The sequence below is a fragment of the Acipenser ruthenus genome, unplaced genomic scaffold (genome assembly GCF_902713425.1).
Source record: "Acipenser ruthenus unplaced genomic scaffold, fAciRut3.2 maternal haplotype, whole genome shotgun sequence".
Classification (NCBI taxonomy): Eukaryota; Metazoa; Chordata; class Actinopteri; order Acipenseriformes; family Acipenseridae; genus Acipenser; species Acipenser ruthenus.
The window spans coordinates 2246-21469 of NW_026707741.1; the positions used below are offsets into that span (position 1 = coordinate 2246).

General features: G+C 44.9%; 1 protein-coding gene across 1 annotated transcript; it reads left to right on the plus strand.

Annotated features, from left to right (window-relative positions):
- Positions 1-488: 488 nt before the first annotated feature.
- On the plus strand, positions 489-14616 carry LOC131728233 (chloride channel protein 1-like; the record flags this gene model as incomplete). The annotated part of the gene is made up of 8 exons (XM_059019323.1): positions 489-606; positions 901-1029; positions 1872-2005; positions 2487-2564; positions 3545-3623; positions 4826-4951; positions 14079-14163; positions 14515-14616. Coding segments are annotated over exons 1-8 (851 nt in total), but the record flags the coding sequence as incomplete, so codon positions are not given.
- Between the last annotated feature and the right edge of the window lie 4608 nt (positions 14617-19224).

The window sequence follows — 19224 nt, forward strand, 5'->3', positions numbered from 1 at the left end:
ACAAATGCCACAACTGACCCACTAATCCGAGAAGCAGATTTCATATGTTCACGTCCAACAACTTTTCCCAGAGCTAACACACGCTTCTCTACGGGTATGAGGCCTTCAGTGACAACTTTCACTGTGTGTTTGCAAGTCAGTCTCTCAAAAGAAAAATCCCTCCTGAGCCAGCCATGCTGGGAGCTAACACTAACAAAAGTTAACTAAATAACTAACCAAACCTATACAAACTACATTTACACAAAAAAGGCTTACTCTCCATCCAGTCCCAGCATGCACAGTGCTATAGATATAGATAGATAGTGTAGTCTTAGATACACAGACTGACAGATAGACAAACAGAGAGACAGGTAGAGACAAATAGATAGTTATAATGTTGCTAGGGCTAATAAGAAGTAAGAGAGTGGATTTTAAAGAAGCCTTGGTCAGCACTCCTCTCGCGGGCAGTGATGAGTAATAGCTTGTGTGTTTCAGACTGTTTAGCTCGTATGCAGCGCTACATTGTCACCAAGCTTGGAGAAGATTGGATCTTCTTAGTTCTGCTTGGCCTCATGATGGCGCTAGTGAGCTGGGGTATGGACTATGTCAGTTCCAGGAGTCTGCAGGGTGAGTATGGCAGTCTACCTGTCTGTCTGGATCTCTGTTTGTGTGTCTTTGTGTGTGTGTTTTTCCATGCGTGTCTAGGTGTTTAGCTCAAAAATAAACTACATCTCCCACAGTGTTCTTCACCAGAAAACTGGAACGGCTCTTCTATAGCAAAGGGTTGTGGGAGATGACGTTCTAACAATATTGTGGATATGTGCCAGTGTCTGTCTTTGAGGTCTCTGAAATATTCAAACATAAAACTCTCTCCCCTCTCATCTCCCCTCACTCCACTCTTTCCCCCCTCTCTCCATGCAGCCTATAAGTGGATGTTCCTGGAGCTAAAAGGCAATGTTCTGCTGCAGTACCTGGCCTGGGTCACCTATCCCGTGGTCCTTATCGTGTTTGCTTCACTGTTCTGTCATCTTGTCGCTCCGCAGGCAGTGGGTGAGTAACACAGACAGCACTGGGGAGGCACAGCTGCTGCTGCTCACATTTCCTGGTGAATCTGGTCAAATTTTACCATGGAAGTCGGAAGTTGTGTCTGAAATATCTACATAGCTCGACCAACACAAGAAGAATCTGGTAGTTACCAGATAACTCATTACAGTGTCTGATGAAAGTGTATCGAGCGTTTGCAGTAGTGTGTGATTGAGGCTCTATCAGGAACCCAGTGTGTCTCTGTCTCAGTGCTGTGTTCTCTCTGCTCCTCTCCAGTGTGTCTCTGTCTCAGTGCTGTGTTCTCTCTCTGCTCCTCTCCAGTGTGTCTCTGTCTCAGTGCTGTGTTCTCTCTGCTCCTCTCCAGTGTGTCTCTGTCTCAGTGCTGTGTTCTCTCTGCTCCTCTCCAGTGTGTCTCTGTCTCAGTGCTGTGTTCTCTCTGCTCCTCTCCAGTGTGTCTCTGTCTCAGTGCTGTGTTCTCTCTGCTCCTCTCCAGTGTGTCTCTGTCTCAGTGTTGTGTTCTCTCTGCTCCTCTCCAGTGTGTCTCTGTCTCAGTGCTGTGTTCTCTCTGCTCCTCTCCAGTGTGTCTCTGTCTCAGTGCTGTGTTCTCTCTGCTCCTCTCCAGTGTGTCTTTGTCTCAGTGTTGTGTTCTCTCTGCTCCTCTCCAGTGTGTCTCTGTCTCAGTGCTGTGTTCTCTCTGCTCCTCTCCAGTGTGTCTCTGTCTCAGTGCTGTGTTCTCTCTGCTCCTCTCCAGTGTGTCTCTGTCTCAGTGCTGTGTTCTCTCTCTGCTGTTTTCAATACTATGTTCTCTACTGTTTTCAGTCCTGTGTTCTCCCTCTGTTCTCTCCCAGGCTCAGGGATTCCCGAGTTGAAGACGATTCTAAGAGGCGTGGTCCTCAAAGAGTATCTGACCCTCAAAGCCTTTGTGGCCAAAGTGGTCGGGTTGACCGCGGGACTGGGCAGCGGCATGCCGTTGGGGAAAGAGGTACTGACCACTATCCATCTGACTGTCTGTATGTCTGTCTGTCCAAGATTCTGTGTGTATGACTGTCTGTCTAAGAGTCTGTCCAAGAGTCTACGTGTGTATGGTCCACACTGTCTGTCTGAGTGTCTGAGTGTGTCACAGTCTATCTGTCCTTTCGGTTGAGGGTTTGTCTGTGTCTGCCTGTCTGTCAGAGTGTGTGTACATTTGTCTGTCTCTCGGTCTGTCTGTCTGCATGTTTTTGAATTTGTGACACATAAGTTGTCTGTCTATCTTTGCCTGTGTCCCTGTTTCTTCAAAATATAACCCAAGTTTCCTCCCTCTTGCCTCTTCCTTCTCTCCCCCATTCCTCTCTACTCCCTCACCTTCTCTCCTTCCTCCCTCTCCTCTCCCTCTCCCCCTCCCTGTGCCCCTACCTGCCTTTCTCCTCCCTCCCTCTCTTCCCTCTTTCTCTCCCTCTCTCCCCCCTCTCCTCCACCCACAGGGTCCGTTTGTCCACATCGCCAGTATCTGTGCCGTGGTTCTCAGCAAAATCATGTCAATCTTCTCAGGGGTGTACGAGGTAAGCAAAGTTTTGGATTTGAGAGGGTGGGAGGGAGAGAGAGAGTAAGTAAGAGAGGGGAGAAAGGGAGGTAGGAGATGCTGAAAGAGGGAGAAAGAAGGAGGAACAGAGAGAGGGAGAGAGAGGGAGGGGAGAGGGAAAGAGAGAGAGGGAGGAGAGATGGAAAGAGAGGGAGTGGGATAATGTAAGAGAGTGAGAGGTGGAGAGGGAGAGAGAGGGAGTTAGGAAAAGAGAGGGAAAGAGGGAGTGGGTGAGTGTAAGAGAGGGAGAGAGAGAGTGGGGGAGAGAGGGAGGGGGAGAGAGAGGGAGGATTAACTTAAACAGTGAAATGGGTCTCTGTAGCAGAAGTTTAAAGAGTCAGACAGCATCTCAGAGTGTAGCTGCTTGAACTATAACAGCACTGAATGTTTGATGTTTGCCAGCTTACTAAGCAAAACTACTGACATGAGCAGGGCAAAGCTGGAACTACAGGGAGATGAGTGAGGAGTGAGTGGCACTGAGTGAGACTGACACTGTGACTAACTGAACTGTGTGGCTCTGCTCTGAATCCAGCCCTGTGCTGTATGCTGCAAAACCAACACCTGATTAAAATAGATCGAACACAAATTATAGTCAAACAGGTGAGAAATGAAACAGCAGTACATTTAGGGTTACCATATGACTCCATGTGCACTAAGACAGTTTGGGACAGTTCAGGCAACTCACATCACAATGCATGTTTAATCTATCTCAGGTACCTTTAACAGCAGGACTACGCTTAGCAGTATGCATTGGGGTGTGAGTTGAAAGGCCTGAATGGTCTCAACCTGTCCTAGTGTACATGGAGTCATATGGTAACCCTAAGTACATTCTAGCTGGGATGAAGTTTCCCTGTAATTGAAACAGGGTTGAGTTGCATGGTGTGTGTGAGATTGTAAGTTTGCTGCATTGCCTTGCCTGGTCCTGACCGCATGGCTGTCTGTCTCTAACTCTCCTGACAGAGTGAGGCCCATCGCCTCGACCTGCTTGTGTGCGCTGGCGCAGTGGGTGTAGGCACATGCTTTGCAGCGCCGTTGGGAGGCAAGTTCAACTTCCACTACCACCTTAAACTAGTCACTGTCACCTGAAATGAGTTACTACCACCTTAGAATATTAAGTAAAGCCATCAGTTACTTACTATAACCTTCAAATATGAACGACCACCATAACTGAGTTACCACCACCTTAAATGAGTTAATACCACCCTAAAATTACTAACCTGAAATGAGTTACTACCACCTTAAATGAGTTACTACCACCTTAAATTATAACCACCTTATAATTCCAGTCACCTTATAATTACAACCACTTTTAAATTACTACCATTCTTAAATTATTACCACCAAAACAAAACAATTAACAAGTATGTACAGTAAGAAACTTTTACACAGCACCTAGCTACCTGTATGATCAGACAGAAAGAAGGTAGACAGCTGTCATTCTCTCAGTATCCCTTTGAACCAAGTTTCATCCCAATCGCACAAATGCTGTGTCAGTCGAGATGTGTCTTTTTCTCTGGCACTCTGGAACCTCAGCTCACTGTCTATCTTTCCATTTTTAATTCACTTGATTTTTCTTCTCTCTCACTCTTCCTTTCTCTCTCTTGTCTTACTTCTCTTTCCCTCTCCTTTTCTTGTCTGCCTTCCTTTCTCTTTTGTATTCCCTCTCCCATCTCCCTTTTCCCCTCTCTCCCCCTTTCTCCACTCCCCTCTCTGCTCTGCATGGTCAGTAGCACCCTTACTGCTACACTGACATTCTGACGGTGGGCTGTGCTGTGGGAGTGGGCTGCTGTTTCGGGACCCCCCTAGGAGGCAAGTCAGTCTGTCCTCCTACCTAACTAGATACCTACCTGCCTGAATATCTATAATCTATCAGTCTGTCCTCCTACCTAACTAGATACCTACCTGCCTGAATATCTATAATCTATTGGTCTGTCCTACCTACCTAACTAGATACCTACCTGCCTGAATATCTCTATCTATATATCTATATGACTGTGTGCACAATATCTATCTATCTATCAATCTATTTATCTATCTATCTATCTATAATATCTGTCTGTCTCATTATTTTTTTTAAATAAATCACAATCCTGTTTAATTTAGACATACAGACATGCTGTGTTTAATGTTATGAAGTTTCATTTTACAACTACCGTTTTACTAAATGTTCTCTCTCTCTCTCTGCTCCTCTCCCTGTGCCCCATCACCCCCTCTCCCTCCCCCTTCCCCCTCTCTCTGCAGGTGTCTTGTTCAGTATCGAGGTCACGTCCACGTACTTTGCTGTCAGAAATTACTGGCGGGGTTTCTTCGCTGCCACGTTTAGTGCCTTCATATTCCGGGTTCTGGCTGTCTGGAACAAAGATGCAGGTGAGGTGTGCTCACTATGTAACCGATGCACAAATTATGGTAAATATGGTCATTGAGTTACATGAGAAACAGCACGGGTCCCGGCACTGATCCCTGCTGCACCTCACTGAGAGAAGAGGTGTACCCCCTGCAAGTATATTTACCCAGTTACGTATCTAACTGCATGTGATCAGGGATGGAGATAAGACTCCTATTGTACAGCAGTTTCACCCATTCCAGGTTTTCCTATGAGCTTGATTAGCCAGTACTTTGTTATGCTATAAGGATAAGACCAGACCATGTTTCAAATCTTAATATTAATTTCAAAGTTTCAAATAACAAACAGTATTGTTTAGATGCAATAACATTTCACTAGCATTAACAGGATAGGCAATTGATCAAGTTACCTTTCCCTTGGAGAGAGCCTCAGATACTACATCGATAGTCTCAATGATCTGGAGGTATTGGGAGCTTCTCGTCTGTATCGCCTCTATGCCTGGTATTTATATTCTCGTTGACTCGGCCTATGTGACTAGTTTGTTTCTGTTATCTTACCAGTTATAGTTGCCAGTAGTAGAATGAGTTATTCAGCTGTTACTCCACACAGGTGCAACCAACCACAAACTACTCTCTTCTATAAGGTTACTGTGGTTAATTGTTCACCACAGTTCTACTTTCCCATACACTTATGCTATATGCATGCTGGGCAGTAGTGTGGAGTAGTGGTTAGGGCTCTGGACTCTTGACCGGAGGGTTGTTGGTTCAATCCCCAGTGGGGGACACTGCTGCTGTGCCCTTGAGCAAGGTACTTTACCTAGATTGCTCCAGTAGAAACCCACCTGTATAAATGGGTAATTGTATGTAAAAATAATGTGATATCTTGTAACAATTGTAAGTCGCCCTGGATAAGGGCATCTGCTAAGAAATAAATAATAATATTAATAATAATATATGCCTTATCACTTAACATCCTTGGCCTTAAGGCCAAGTGGGGTGTTGCCTTAGCAACTCTACTTATGCCAGAGTCACCTCCAGCAAACTGTTTTTCTGCCATTTGCACTCTACTCATTTCCATTTCCCTACAAGCTCAGGTGAGTCTTATTAAACTCATAGTAAGACCAGGATTTGATCAAACTGCTATGTAATGGGAGTCTTGTTTCTATCCCTGTACTCCCTTGTATTCCCATGGATTTCAGTTTAAGGATTAATCCGTGATCCGAAAAAGTCGTCCGTCAATCCATTGCACACTAGATGCGTTAATATCATACTTCAGAGCGCTGATGTGCAGTAGAGGCTTTGTAGTAAATATACCTAGTTTCAGTATTTTAATTTTAAAAAATACAATTCTGTTAATTCTTACATAACTTTGAACACAAAAATCTTAAATGTAGTATAAACTTAATGATCAGCAAACGCTGATGGAAAACATTTGCTAATTATTACATGTCTACTAGACTACAATAATGTTGCGCAATACAAAAACATATGATATTACACAACACAATTGTGACAGCATTAGGAACCATATGATCAATATATAAAGTTGGGAAGCTAGCAATGAGCTACCTAAAATACTTAACATCACTTTCATGTACTGCCCAAGCCCTGACCACTCTTGGTTGCCCTGTCACACTTCTTTCTCTGATATGTGTCTCCAGGTTAGGCCATTGTTTCTTTACTTCCTCGACTACAATTTAAATAAAAAGTATATGTTTGTAATAACCTCTGCTTCACAAAATCCATGTTTTCATGTTTTATAGTACATTCATTCATGCCCAAGTCCACGGCAATGTCTTTCCATATTGTTGTGTCTCTGAGTTGAGGCGCACAGATTTAAGAAAACATAAGCATAAGGCTGTTCAGAAGTTGATTGCTTTAGAATAATAACTCCAGGAAAACCAATCGTAGTTCAAAAAGGATGACACTTTTATAAGCAAAATAAATACAGCATAATATCACTCGCTCCACTCCCAAACCATTCTGCCCGCTTCTAGCGCGGTGGCACCTTATCCGTGTCCCAGCCAACCAATCAGCTTTCAGAACAATTGACACAGTTTATTCCTAATATGGAACTAATGTCATTTATCAATAATGTCACAAGATAGAATGACTGGTAACACTGGATCAAAATGCACCAAAAGGCTTTCGGAGCATAGCTGCTTCCAAGTACCATCAAACGCCTTCTGAACTCTGTCTGTCCAAAACCACTCTTTATTTTTCTCTAACTATTTGGTCATGGGCTTAATAAGTGTGACCAGATTAGGTATGAACTTCCCATAATAATTAACCTCAGTTCCATTACGTCTTTTGGAGCAGGCACTTTCTTGAAAGCATCTGCCTTTTTTTTTAAAGGACGGATACCTTCTGCTTTGATAATGTGACCAAGGTACTTTTGGAAAAATGCACATTTTTCTTGGTTTACTTTAAACCTGTGCTGTTCTAATTTGCACAAGACAGCTTACAAATTCTGCAAATTTTCAGCAGTATCTCTAGCAGTTACTAGAATGTCATCTAAGTAACAAATGACTCCTTCTAAGCCTTGCAAAAGAATATCCATAAATCGCTGAAATAGTGTTGGCGCACTAGAAACACCATAGGGTAGCCTATTATACTGAAATAGCCCCTTCTGTGTTGTAATAGTCAAGTACCGCTTACTCGCATCACTCAACTCTACTTGCTGACAAGCCTGCGCTAGATCCAACTTACTGAACTGTTTACCATTAGCCACTTGTGCAAACAGATCTTGAACTCTAACCATGGGTTAATAGTCACTTTATAGTCACCACAGATGCAGACACTCCCATCGGTTTTGGGTACACATACTATTGGTGCTGCCCACTGTGAATACGCTACCGGTGACAGAATGCCCTGATGCACCAATTCATCCAATTGTTTATCTACTGCTTCTCGTAGCGCGTATGGAACAGGTCTAGCCTTTCAAAATTTGGGGGCAGCTTGTTCTGCTACATACAGTTTTGCTTTAATACCATTAACTAAGCCTATCCCCCTATCACTACTCTCTTTGAAACAGCATTCTCGCGCTTGGTGTTTTGTTCTGAGGCATCGGTAACAAACGGCCTGAGACTTGCCCTTCTTGGGATTGGCATGGCCTGTCTTTGACTTTGAGTCATGGCTACCAGTGCTGTAAGCCGCCATCGGCTGAATTTGTTTTAAACTAGCCGCGGTGCTTTCAAAATTTTGTTTCCCCATAAGCAGCCCCTAAAAGACGACTTCTCAATTCTCTGTTGGTTATTCTGATGGTCAGTTGGTCCCTTAACTGCTCATTTAATGTAGTCCCAAACTGACATGGTTCAGCAAGTCCCTTTCGCCCCACTATGTACTTTGACACGGACTCTGACTGTATTTGCTTATGGCTACGAAACGCATATCGATCCACCACTACATTCCTCTTAGGCTCAAAATGTCCCCGTAGCACCTCCAACAACTCATCTAGTGTTGAATCTGGGGTACTTTTATGAGCTATTAAGTCTTTTAACAAGGCAAAGTTTTTCGTGCCGATTACAGTGAGAAAAACAGCCTTCATCCTCTCTGTGGAGATCTCATTTGCTACAAAGAAATTTTCTAAATGTTCCTCAAAATTTGTAAACGTCTCACTTGCCTGATCAAATTCCAGTGTTGGGGCTGTTTTTCCGAGGTATGCCGTTTTCTTCACTTCAATCCGATTTATATTCTGGTTATTAACAGACTTTTCGCGTAGATCCCATCCTAGTCGCCAATTTCTGTTGTGTGTCTGAGTTGAGGTGCACAGATTTAACCCTTTGCGGTCCATTGTCGGACTGGGTCCGACATTGCAATTATTCCTCACAGGTCCTTTGTCGGACTGGGTCCGACATCATTATAGCAAAGCAATAAACGGGTGTCTAGTCATTTTTTCGCCGGAAAAAGCAGAGAAAACCATTCAATTGCCGAGTGGGAGCGACAGGAGCCGAGACAAGTCGATAAAAAAAAAGCCGTATCTCATGAATAGTCATACATGGTATCAGGTATCAGATACGGGGGCGGTCTGAAGTAAACAAGTTGGCTGATTGAATCAGCGCACAGAAAACACAGACATTTGCAGAGCTTTTTTGAGATGTTATAGTAATAAAATAATGACTTGGATCGCATTATTGAGGAGTTTGGTGATAAAACGAGTGATCCGGAGATGATCGATCTGTATGTACGACTATTATTATTATTATTATTTATTTCTTACATAGGTGAACGCTATAGCAAACGAAAGAGTGGGGCGGGGCTGGAGATGCCTAGTGAGTGCTTTGTTGATATGCAGGGCCATTTAAACCCGTTTGACTGTGAAAAAAAATACTTTTAAACAGCGCGTCTAAAATTAACTGCGCGTGTGAAAATTAATTAGACCTGGCGTGCCTGACGCCCAATTAATAAATGGACCGCAAAGGGTTAAGAAAACATAAGCAGAAGGCTGTTCAGAAGTTGATTGCTCCGTCCTACTCTAGGCTGTTCCTCAGCTCACTTTACAACAATATCAGGGGCTGCCCAAAGATTCCCCACTTTCTCTCTCTTTCTGTAGATTATTTTCTTTAATTTTCTTTCTGGAAGTTTTTCTCCCGTCCGTCTGTAGTCAAGCGAGACCGCTTGCTCGTTGTTCCAGTCTAAAAGGGCAGAGCTGAGGAAATAGCAGAGTATTAATTTGTAGGTTCAGCAATCCCACTAAAACCTGCCTCCCAGCCACTCAGTGAGGGGGAAAGCGCACACACCCTCTTCCCCACCTCTCTGTGTCACCGCCATGACTGGCAGGCAGATCCCACGGGACTGCCGCCCCCCTTCCTGCAGCATCGTGCATGCGTCAGACGGCCAGTCCAGATCTCTCCCTGTTAAACATCCTCCTCCTTAGAATGGCACCACCGGTCCATTCGAAATCCTACACCCCTATGCCTTCCCGAGAGAAAAAAACCGCATTTAGATGGAGCTTTCCTGCTCGGTGGACAACCCTGAAGGCATAGGGCTGCAGGGCCAAGTACCACCGGGTGATTCTGGCATTGTTATTTTTCATCCGGTGAAGTCATGCTAAGGGGGCATGATCTGTTACCAGAGTGAAGTGTCGCCCCAGGAGGTAGTACCGGAGTGACTCGACTGCCCATTTTACTGCGAGACACTCCTTCTCGATGGTACTATAGTTATTTTCACGGGCAACGAGCTTCCTGCTGATATACAGGACTGGGTGCTCGCTTCCCCGCACCTCCTGAGACAATACTGCCCCGAGACCTGTCTTTGACGCATCCGTCTGCAGGGTGAACCTCTTGCTGAAATTAGGAGTGCATAGCACTGGCTTGCTACACAGCCTTCGCTTCAGAGCGAGCAAGGCCCTCTGGCATGGCTCCGTCCACTGAACCGTATTTGGGGCAGCCTTCTGGGTGAGGTCTGTCAAAGGCGTAGCGAGCGTGGCAAAGTTCGGAATGAACTTCCTATAATAGCCCGCTAGACCCAAGAAAGAGCGCACCTGGGTTTTGGTTGTAGGGACCGGCCAGTCAGCCAAGGCTTTCACCTTAGCAATCAGCGGTCTGATCTGGCCGCTCCCTACTCGATACCCCAAATACTCCGACTCACTCTTCCCAATGGCACATTTCTTTGGGTTAGCAGTGAGCCCAGCCTCCAGCAAGGATTGCAATACCGCCGCTACCTTACGCAGATGACTCGGCCAATCCTCACTGTGGATAACCATGTCATCTATGTAAGCAGCGGTGTACTGCTGATTGGGCCGCAAAATGCGATCCATCATCCGCTAGAAAGTGGCTGGTGCTCCGTGCAACCCAAAAGGCATGGTCCTAAATTGGTATAACCCGAAGGGATTTGAAAATGCCGTCCTCTCTCTGGATTCTGGGGTCAGGGATAAGCATCAAACCTTGATTTCTCATTAACTCGTCTGAAGTCAATGCAAAACCGAGTTGACCAGTCTGGTTTATCCACTAAAACAATAGGACTGTTCCAGTCACTTTGGGACTCTTCTATTACCCCCAGTCTCAGCATCTCATCAATCTCCGTTTTTATTACCTGTCTTTTACGTTCAGGTATACGGTACGGCATCTGGCGAACTGGCGCCCCCGGCTCAACTTCAATGTGATGATGGGCTACTCGAGTCTGCCCCGGGACGGGAGAAAACACATCAGGAAATTCCGTCACCAGTGCCCGAGCCTGACATTTCTGTGTTGGTGTCAGATTTTCTGCAATCTGGACCGACCCTGTTTTCGCCAACACAGAAAGATCAGGTCCCAGGTCTGTGACGTCATCTGCCTGCGCCACTACCAACGCCTCCTGTTGCAACCAGGGCTTCAAGAGGTTTACATGATAAATGTGTTTCTCTCTTCGTCGCTCCGGCTGGCAGATCTCATAATCCACTGTCCCAATCCGGCGTGTAACCTCAAAAGGTCCTTGCCACTTAGCCAGAAGTTTCGACTCAGAACTGGGTAATAATAGAAGTACTTTATCCCCCGGCTGAAATGTGCGTAACCTGGCTCCTTGGTTGTACTGTGTCTCCTGTCTGTGCTGAGCCTGCAGCAAATTGTCATGCACCCATTTTCCAACAGATTCAAGATGTTTGCGCAGGTCCAACACATACCGGACTATATTTGTCGAATTATCCTGCTGTTCCTCCCACATCTCTCTGACCAGATCGAGCACACCCCAGGGTCTTCGCCCATACAGCAGCTCGAATGGCGAAAAGCCCGTGGAAGCCTGGGGTACCTCTCTGATCGCAAAGAGAAGGGGAGGAATCAGCTGGTCCCAGTAACGCACATCACTACTAATAAATCTGCGCAACATGTTCTTAAGGGTCTAAAGCGCTCCACAAGACCATCGGTCTGAGGATGAAACACCGAGGTCCTAATGGTCTTAATCCCCAAAAGTTTACATGTTCCGCGGATTAGTCGGGACATAAAGTTGGTGCCTTGGTCGGTTAGTATTTCTTTGGGAATCCCGACTTGGGAAAAGACCTTCACAAGCTCGTTGGCAACAGATTTGGCTGAGGCAGAGAGGATAACGTGTGGCATAATCCAGAATAACCAATAGGTGTGTGTATCCCGCCGCACTCCTCTCCAGCTGCCCAACCAAATCCATTCCAATACGCTCAAACGGTGCTTCCACTAGGGGCAACGGCACCAGTGGGGCTCGTGGGACGGCTCTAGGACTGGCTTTCTGACACTCCCCACAACGGTCGCAAAAACGTCTGACGTCACCATCCAGCCCCATCCAGTAGAACCGTGACACAAGCCTTGCTTTAGTCTTATCCCTTCCCAGATGACCAGACAAAGGAATAGCGTGAGCCAGCCACAGTAAATCCTCCTTAAAGGATTGAGGAATCAGCAACTGGTGACGCACTTCCCCAGTCTGGGGCAATTTGTCAGCACGGTACAGGAGGTCTCGAGCGATTTCAAAGTGAGGGTACATGGCGGCACGTCTGGGCTCGACCACCCGACCATTAACCACCGCTGCTTGGTCAAAGAGCCTGCCCAGCACGTCGTCACGCCCTTGCTCGAGGCGGAAGTCACGGGAACGAGCTAAAAAATCAGCTTCCATGGCTTCCAGCTCAGGATCAGGTCGGTCCTGAGCGGAGGCAGCCGAACTAGACCCCTGCGCTGGCTCCGCGGCCTCCCCCCCAGACTCTTCACCAATCGCCCCCACCTGAAACTTCTCAAACTCCCTCCATTGCCAGCCCTCATTCTTAGCAGCCCGGTGCTCCCGTTTAGTTTTACGGGGTTTAAATTCATGACAAAACCACTCCGGGTCACGAAAGGTAAAGATCTCTCCAATTACTTCCTCTTTCTTAGCCAATAGGGAGGACGGGTCAGGGCAGCCAACCAACTCTTGAACTGCCCACAGTCCCGTCCCAGAACTACCGGTACTGGCAATCGAGGACACAACCCCACCTTCACCTGTGTCACCTGCTGGCCAATTTTCACCGTTATGCTAACCTTAGGATAAGAACGAACATCCCCATGAATACATTTAATATGCACCCGTCCCAATATTTGTTTATGCCCCGGTGAAATTAGGCTATCCTTTATTAGGGACTGACCAAACCCTGAATCCAGGAGCGCCTGGGTTTTTGTACCATCCCCTGTCACAGGAATAACAAAACCCATCTGCTGAAGTGATTGAGGTAATTGAACATGCTTACCTGGTCGGCTGAGGTCACACTCCATCACGGGGCAGTCCTGTGTGATGTGGCCCACCTCCCTGCACGTCCAACACCATGATGGGCTGGTTTCTCGCCCCAATGCTACAACAAGGGGTGGAAACACTGGAGCCATCAAAGGGGCTCGACGATGAGGTGGCCGCGTGAGACCCCGGTCCGACACTGCAGCAGCCCGTGGGTAACCCCACCCTGCCCCAGTTCCCGGGCCGGGAGCTCCCGCTGACACCCCCCGTCCAAATACCTGTCTACCCCTTCCCCCCAGTCCCTGCACCCTCTCTGGGGCCAGTGGAGGGGGTGATACAGTAATTGCGTTACTTCCAGGCAGTCTTGCTGGCGTTGGCCCTGCTGCCTGATACTGCTCCGCCAACTCGACCGCCAGATCCAAAGTGGCAGGTGCCTGCCGTTGCACCCATAGCCGAGGTGCCAGTGCCAAGCACTCTAGGGAGCGCTCCACCACGATCACCTCCACCAACCTGGCTTTGGTGCTCGCGTCCGGGTTCAGCCAGCCAGCCAGTTTTTCTCCCGTCCGTCTGTAGTCAAGCGAGACCGCTTGCTCGTTGTTCTGGTCTAAAGGGGCAGATCTGAGGAAACAGCAGAGTATTAATTTATAGGTTCAGCAATCCCACTAAAACCTGCCTCCCAGCCACTCAGAGAGGGGAAAGTGCACACACCCTCTTCCCCACCTCTCTGTGTCACCGCCATGACTGGCAGGCAGATCCCATGGGACTGCCACCCCCCTTCCTGCAGCATCATGCATGTGTCAGACGGCCAGTTGAGATCTCTCCCTGTTACAGGAACTAATGTCATTTTCCAACGACTGTCTTGTTTCCAGTGTCTCTACGTTCCTTTGTTCTAAAAATCCTTTTTTTTAAAGAACAGTGCTGATCAGGCATTTGAATACATCTGGGACACTAATCCTAACCCTCCTGTAATGTTCCTGGAACGCTCCATTAATCTGCTTCTCAATTTGTCCCTCAGTAACGATCACTGCCCTTTTCCAAACAAACTTCCGAATGGATTTCCCCTTTGACCTCCAAGAATTGCCTGCATTTGCCATCATTGGGTATGTTGGATTTATATTTACCTGTCCTAATGTAGAAAAGCAACACAATGCTTGTTATTTACCTTAGTCACAGTTCTAATATATACTATACAGGGGCAACAGCAATGACTTTGACAGTTTAACTTAGTTTCAGACTCAATAGTTTTATATATTATACAGCAGTGGCACCAGAAATGATTCAGAGTACTCCCCTGATATAGATACAGTGGCACCAATGTAGTGGTTCTGTGTTATATTTATTACATTAAGAGGCAATGATAACTGATGTATAGAGCAGTTACAATGGGATGCTTTGGTTGACATGTCCCCCCCCCTTTCTCTCGCTCCCCCTCCCCTCTCCCCCTCTCTCAGGATATTGTGTGGGTTCCTCGGTGCCTTCTTTGTGTATCTGAATCGGCAGGTGGTTGTCTTCATGCGAAGACAAACGGTGTTAACACGCTTCCTGACAAGATAGTAAGTGCACACTGAGCTGGTAACATGAATCAATCGTAGAAATAGCTACAGCAGGTAGACTAGTGCTGTCGTTTGAGTTTGAGAGCTGTACAGTGAATCACAGATGAGTGTTGCACTTTCAAACTTAAACATCATCAGTCTACCTGGCAATTTCTACTAGCTTCAGACGAAATGTTGTAGCTAATTATTAAAACAGAGTTTTCAGTTTATCAATGACTTTTCCTCATCATTAAGCATTTCTAGTGATTGACGAGTATCCTGTTGGATCCTGGTTCTCTTTGGATATAGAGCTGTTTGTAGTTTTTTAAATCTCTCTCTCTCTCTCTCTCTCTCTCTCTCTCTCTCTCTCTCTCTCTCTCTCTCTCTCTATATATATATATATATATATATATATATATATATATATATACAGTGCCTTGAAAAAGTCTTTACACCCTTGAACATTTTTCACATTCTATTGCCTAAAAAATACAATTCAAAATGCATTAAAGTAGGAGTTTGTTTTACTGATCTACACAACATCATCTACACTTTCAACGTGAAAGAACAATTATAGAAATATTCAAAAAGTCATTAAAAATACAAAACCAAAAAGTCTTGATTGTATAAGTCTTCACATCCTTTGTCATAGCAAACCCAAATTAGCTCAGGTACAACAAATTGCCTTAACAAGGCACATAATAAGTTAAATAGAGCCCACCTGTGTCCAATCACAGTAGTTCAACTGATTCGAATACTCCTGGATGAAGAATCAAGCTGTTTCTGTTGTATTAAATGAATTTGAAGCAAATGGCAAAACATGCCAAACAAGGAGCTGCCAAAAGAACTCCGGGATAAAGTTATTGAAAGCTACAGATTGGGGGAAGGCTATAAGAAACTTTCAATGTCTTTGAATATCCCTTGGGGCACTGGCAGGTCCATCATTATAAAGTGGAAACAGTTTGGCACCACCAAGACACTGCCTCGATCAGGCCGTCCCTCCAAAGTCAGTAACCATGGCTTAAGGAAACTGCTGAGGGAGGTCACTGTGAAGCCTAAGATAACTTTAAAAGAACTACAGAGGACTCTGGCTGAGATTGGGGAAAATGTTGACTGTTCAACAATTTCAAGAGTACTCCATAAACATGGCCTGTATGGGAGGGTGGCAAGAAGGAAGCCACTGCTTAAAAAAAGCCATATGATGTGCCGCATAGCTTTTGCAAAGAAACACTTAGGGGACACTGCATGCATGTGGGTTTTGTGGTCTGATGAGACCAAAGTGGAACTTTTTGGTCTTAATGCTAAGCGATATGTGTGGCGTAAACCAAACACAGCACATCACCCTGCTAACACCATCCCTACAGTAAAGCATGGTGGTGGCAGCATTATGTTTGCATTATGCTTTGCAGTAGCGAGGACAGGGATGCTTGTGAAGATCGAGGGAAAGATGGATGGTGCAAAGTACAGGCAGATCATGGAAGAAAACCTAATCCAGTCTGCCAGAGATATGGGACTGGGGAGAAGTTTCACCTTTCAGCAGGACAATGATCCTAAGCACAAAGCAAAAGCAACAATGGAGTGGCTCAGCAAGAAGAAAGTGAATGTCCTCGAGTGGCCTAGTCAAAGCCCAGAGAAAATCTGTGGCGAGACTTGAAGACTGCAGTCCTCAGACGATCCCCAGCCAACTTGAAAGTGCTTGAGCTATTCTGCCAAGAAGAATGGGCAAAAACTGCACCATCCCGCTGTGCTAAGTTGGTAGACACTTATCCAAAAGACTCAACGACTCAAGCAAGTTTTGACTCAAGGGGTGTGAAGACTTATGCAATCAAGACTTTATTTTGTATTTTTTTATTACTTTTTGAATATTTCTATATTTACTCTTTCATGTTGAAAGTGTAGGTGATGTTGTGTAGATCAGTGAAACTAACTCCTACTTTAATGCATTTTGAATTGAATTTTTTAGGCAGTAGAATGTAAAAAATGTTCCAGGGTGTGAAGGCTTTTTCAAGGCACTGTATATATATATATATATATATAGTAACACAGCCTTCTGTCAAGGCTCGTTAACACCCTTTAAAATGAGCAGACCTAGATTTGCATGCACTTTTATTATTTACAGAAATAAAACAAAACCAAAAACAAAACCTAACTCCCACGTAGAGTGCTAAACTATACTTTTCTTCTTATTCTACAGCTGAGCCATTTACCGATTGCAAACACACACAACACAATACAACACAGGTTCACACAGTACCTTTTCTTATCATTCCGACCACACAGGTCTTTTCACAGGATTTACACATGCCGACAGCCATTGAGACAAGCTCAGATTTAACTGATTTTCTGATACTATGAATTTTCAACATGGTCCCGGCCAAATTCAGCAGTTGCTTACTGTAAATGACTTCTTAAAATCCGAATTGTCTAAACACGAATTTCCTGTTCCCCAGGGAAGAACATTTTTAATTAAACAAAGGGTATTGGGAATTGTATTCACTTGCATCCAGGCTAGCGACTGTTCTGTATTTTAGTGCTGTTTTGCGACTAGTGATCCTATGATGCATTTTGAGTTGCAATAGTGCTCATGCATCAATGCCATTTACATGAAGCAGAGAAGTGAGTGGCCAGCGCAAAAAATTGAATTATCCTTGCATACAACAGTGGAGGTGTTCAAAGTGGTGGATAATGTACCACTGTACAAGACAAAGGAAGATGTTGCTGCAGATTTCAACATTTCCCCCGAACAATGAAATTTGATACTGTAACTTCAATAAAAACTCACAGTATGCATTTGGCTTAGACTCCTGATAATAGATGACAGATTTTTTTTTTTTTTGCTGGTCCCTTGAAATTCATATTAATCAGTTGACTGTAGATAGATAGATAGATAGATAGATAGATAGATAGATAGATAGATAGATAGATAGATAGATAGATAGATAGAGATACATTGATAGATACAGTACTGTGCAAAAGTTTTAGGCAGGTGTGAAAAAATGCTGTAAAGAATGCTTTCAAAAATAGACATGTTAATAGGTTATATTTATCAATTAACTAAATGCAAAGTGAGTGAACCGAAGAAAAATCTAAATCAAATCCATATTTGGTGTGATCACCCTTTGCCTTCAAAACAGCATCAATTCTTCTAGGTACACTTGCACAACTTGCTCAGGGATTTTGTGGGCATATAGTCAGGTGTATGATTAAACAATTATACCAAACAGGTGCTAATGATCATCAATTCAATATGTAGGTTGAAACACAATCATTAACTGAAACAGAAACAGCTGTGTAGAAGGAATAAAACTGGGTGAGGAACAGCCAAACTCAGCTAACAAGGTGAGGTTGCTGAAGACAGTTTACTGTCAAAAGTCATACACCATGGCAAGACTGAGCACAGCAACAAGACACAAGGTATTTATACTGCATCAGCAAGGTCTCTCCCAGGCAGAAATTTCAAGGCAGACAGGGGTTTCCAGATGTGCTGTCCAAGCTCTTTTGAAGAAGCACAAAGAAATGGGCAACGTTGAGGACCATAGACGCAGTGGTCGGCCAAGGAAACTTACTGCACCAGATGAAAGACACATCATGCTTACTTCCCTTTGCAATCGGAAGATGTCCAGCAGTGCCATCAGCTCAGAATTGGCAGAAAACAGTGGGACCGTGGTACACCCATCTACTGTCCGGAGAAGTCCGGTCAGAAGTGGCCTTCATGGAAGACTTGCAGCCAAAAAGCCATACCTCCGACGTGGAAACAAGGCCAAGCGACTCAACTATGCACGAAAACACAGGAACTGGAGTGCAGAAAAATGGCAGCAGGTGCTCTGGACTCTTGAAATATTTGGCTGTAGCAGAAGGCAGTTTGTTCGCCGAAGGGCTGGAGAGCGGTACACGAATGAGTGTCTGCAGGCAACAGTGAAGCATGGTGGAGGTTCCTTGCAAGTTTGGGGCTGCATTTCTGCAAACGGAGTTGGGGATTTGGTCAGAATTAATGGTCTCCTCAGTGCTGAGAAGTACAGGCAGATACTTATCCATCATGCAATACCATCAGGGAGGCATCTGATTGGCCCCAAATTTATTCTGCAGCATGACAACGACCCCAAACATACAGCGAAAGTCATTAAGAACTATCTTCAACGTAAAGAAGAACAAGGAGTCCTGGAAGTGATGGTATGGCCCCCACAGAGCCCTGATCTCAACATCGAGTCTGTCTGGGATTACATGAAGAGAGAGAAGCAACTGAGGCTGCCTAAATCCTCAGAAGAACTGTGGTTAGTTCTCCAAGATGTTTGGGCCAACCTACCTGCCGAGTTCCTTCAAAAACTGTGTGCAAGTGTACTTAGAAGAATTTATGCTGTTTTGAAGGCAAAGGGTGGTCACACCAAATATTGATTTGATGTAGATTTTTCTTTTGTTCACTCACTTGTTAATTGATAAATATAAACTATTAGCATGTCTATTTTTGAAAGCATTCTTACTTTACAGCATTTTTTCACACCTGCCTAAAACTTTTGCACAGTACTGTATATCGATAGAGTTTTTGATTAAAAGATACATTTATAGATACACTGATAGATAGTTCTGTTGATTGATATATAATGTAGTCAGGCAGATACATTGATAGTTTTT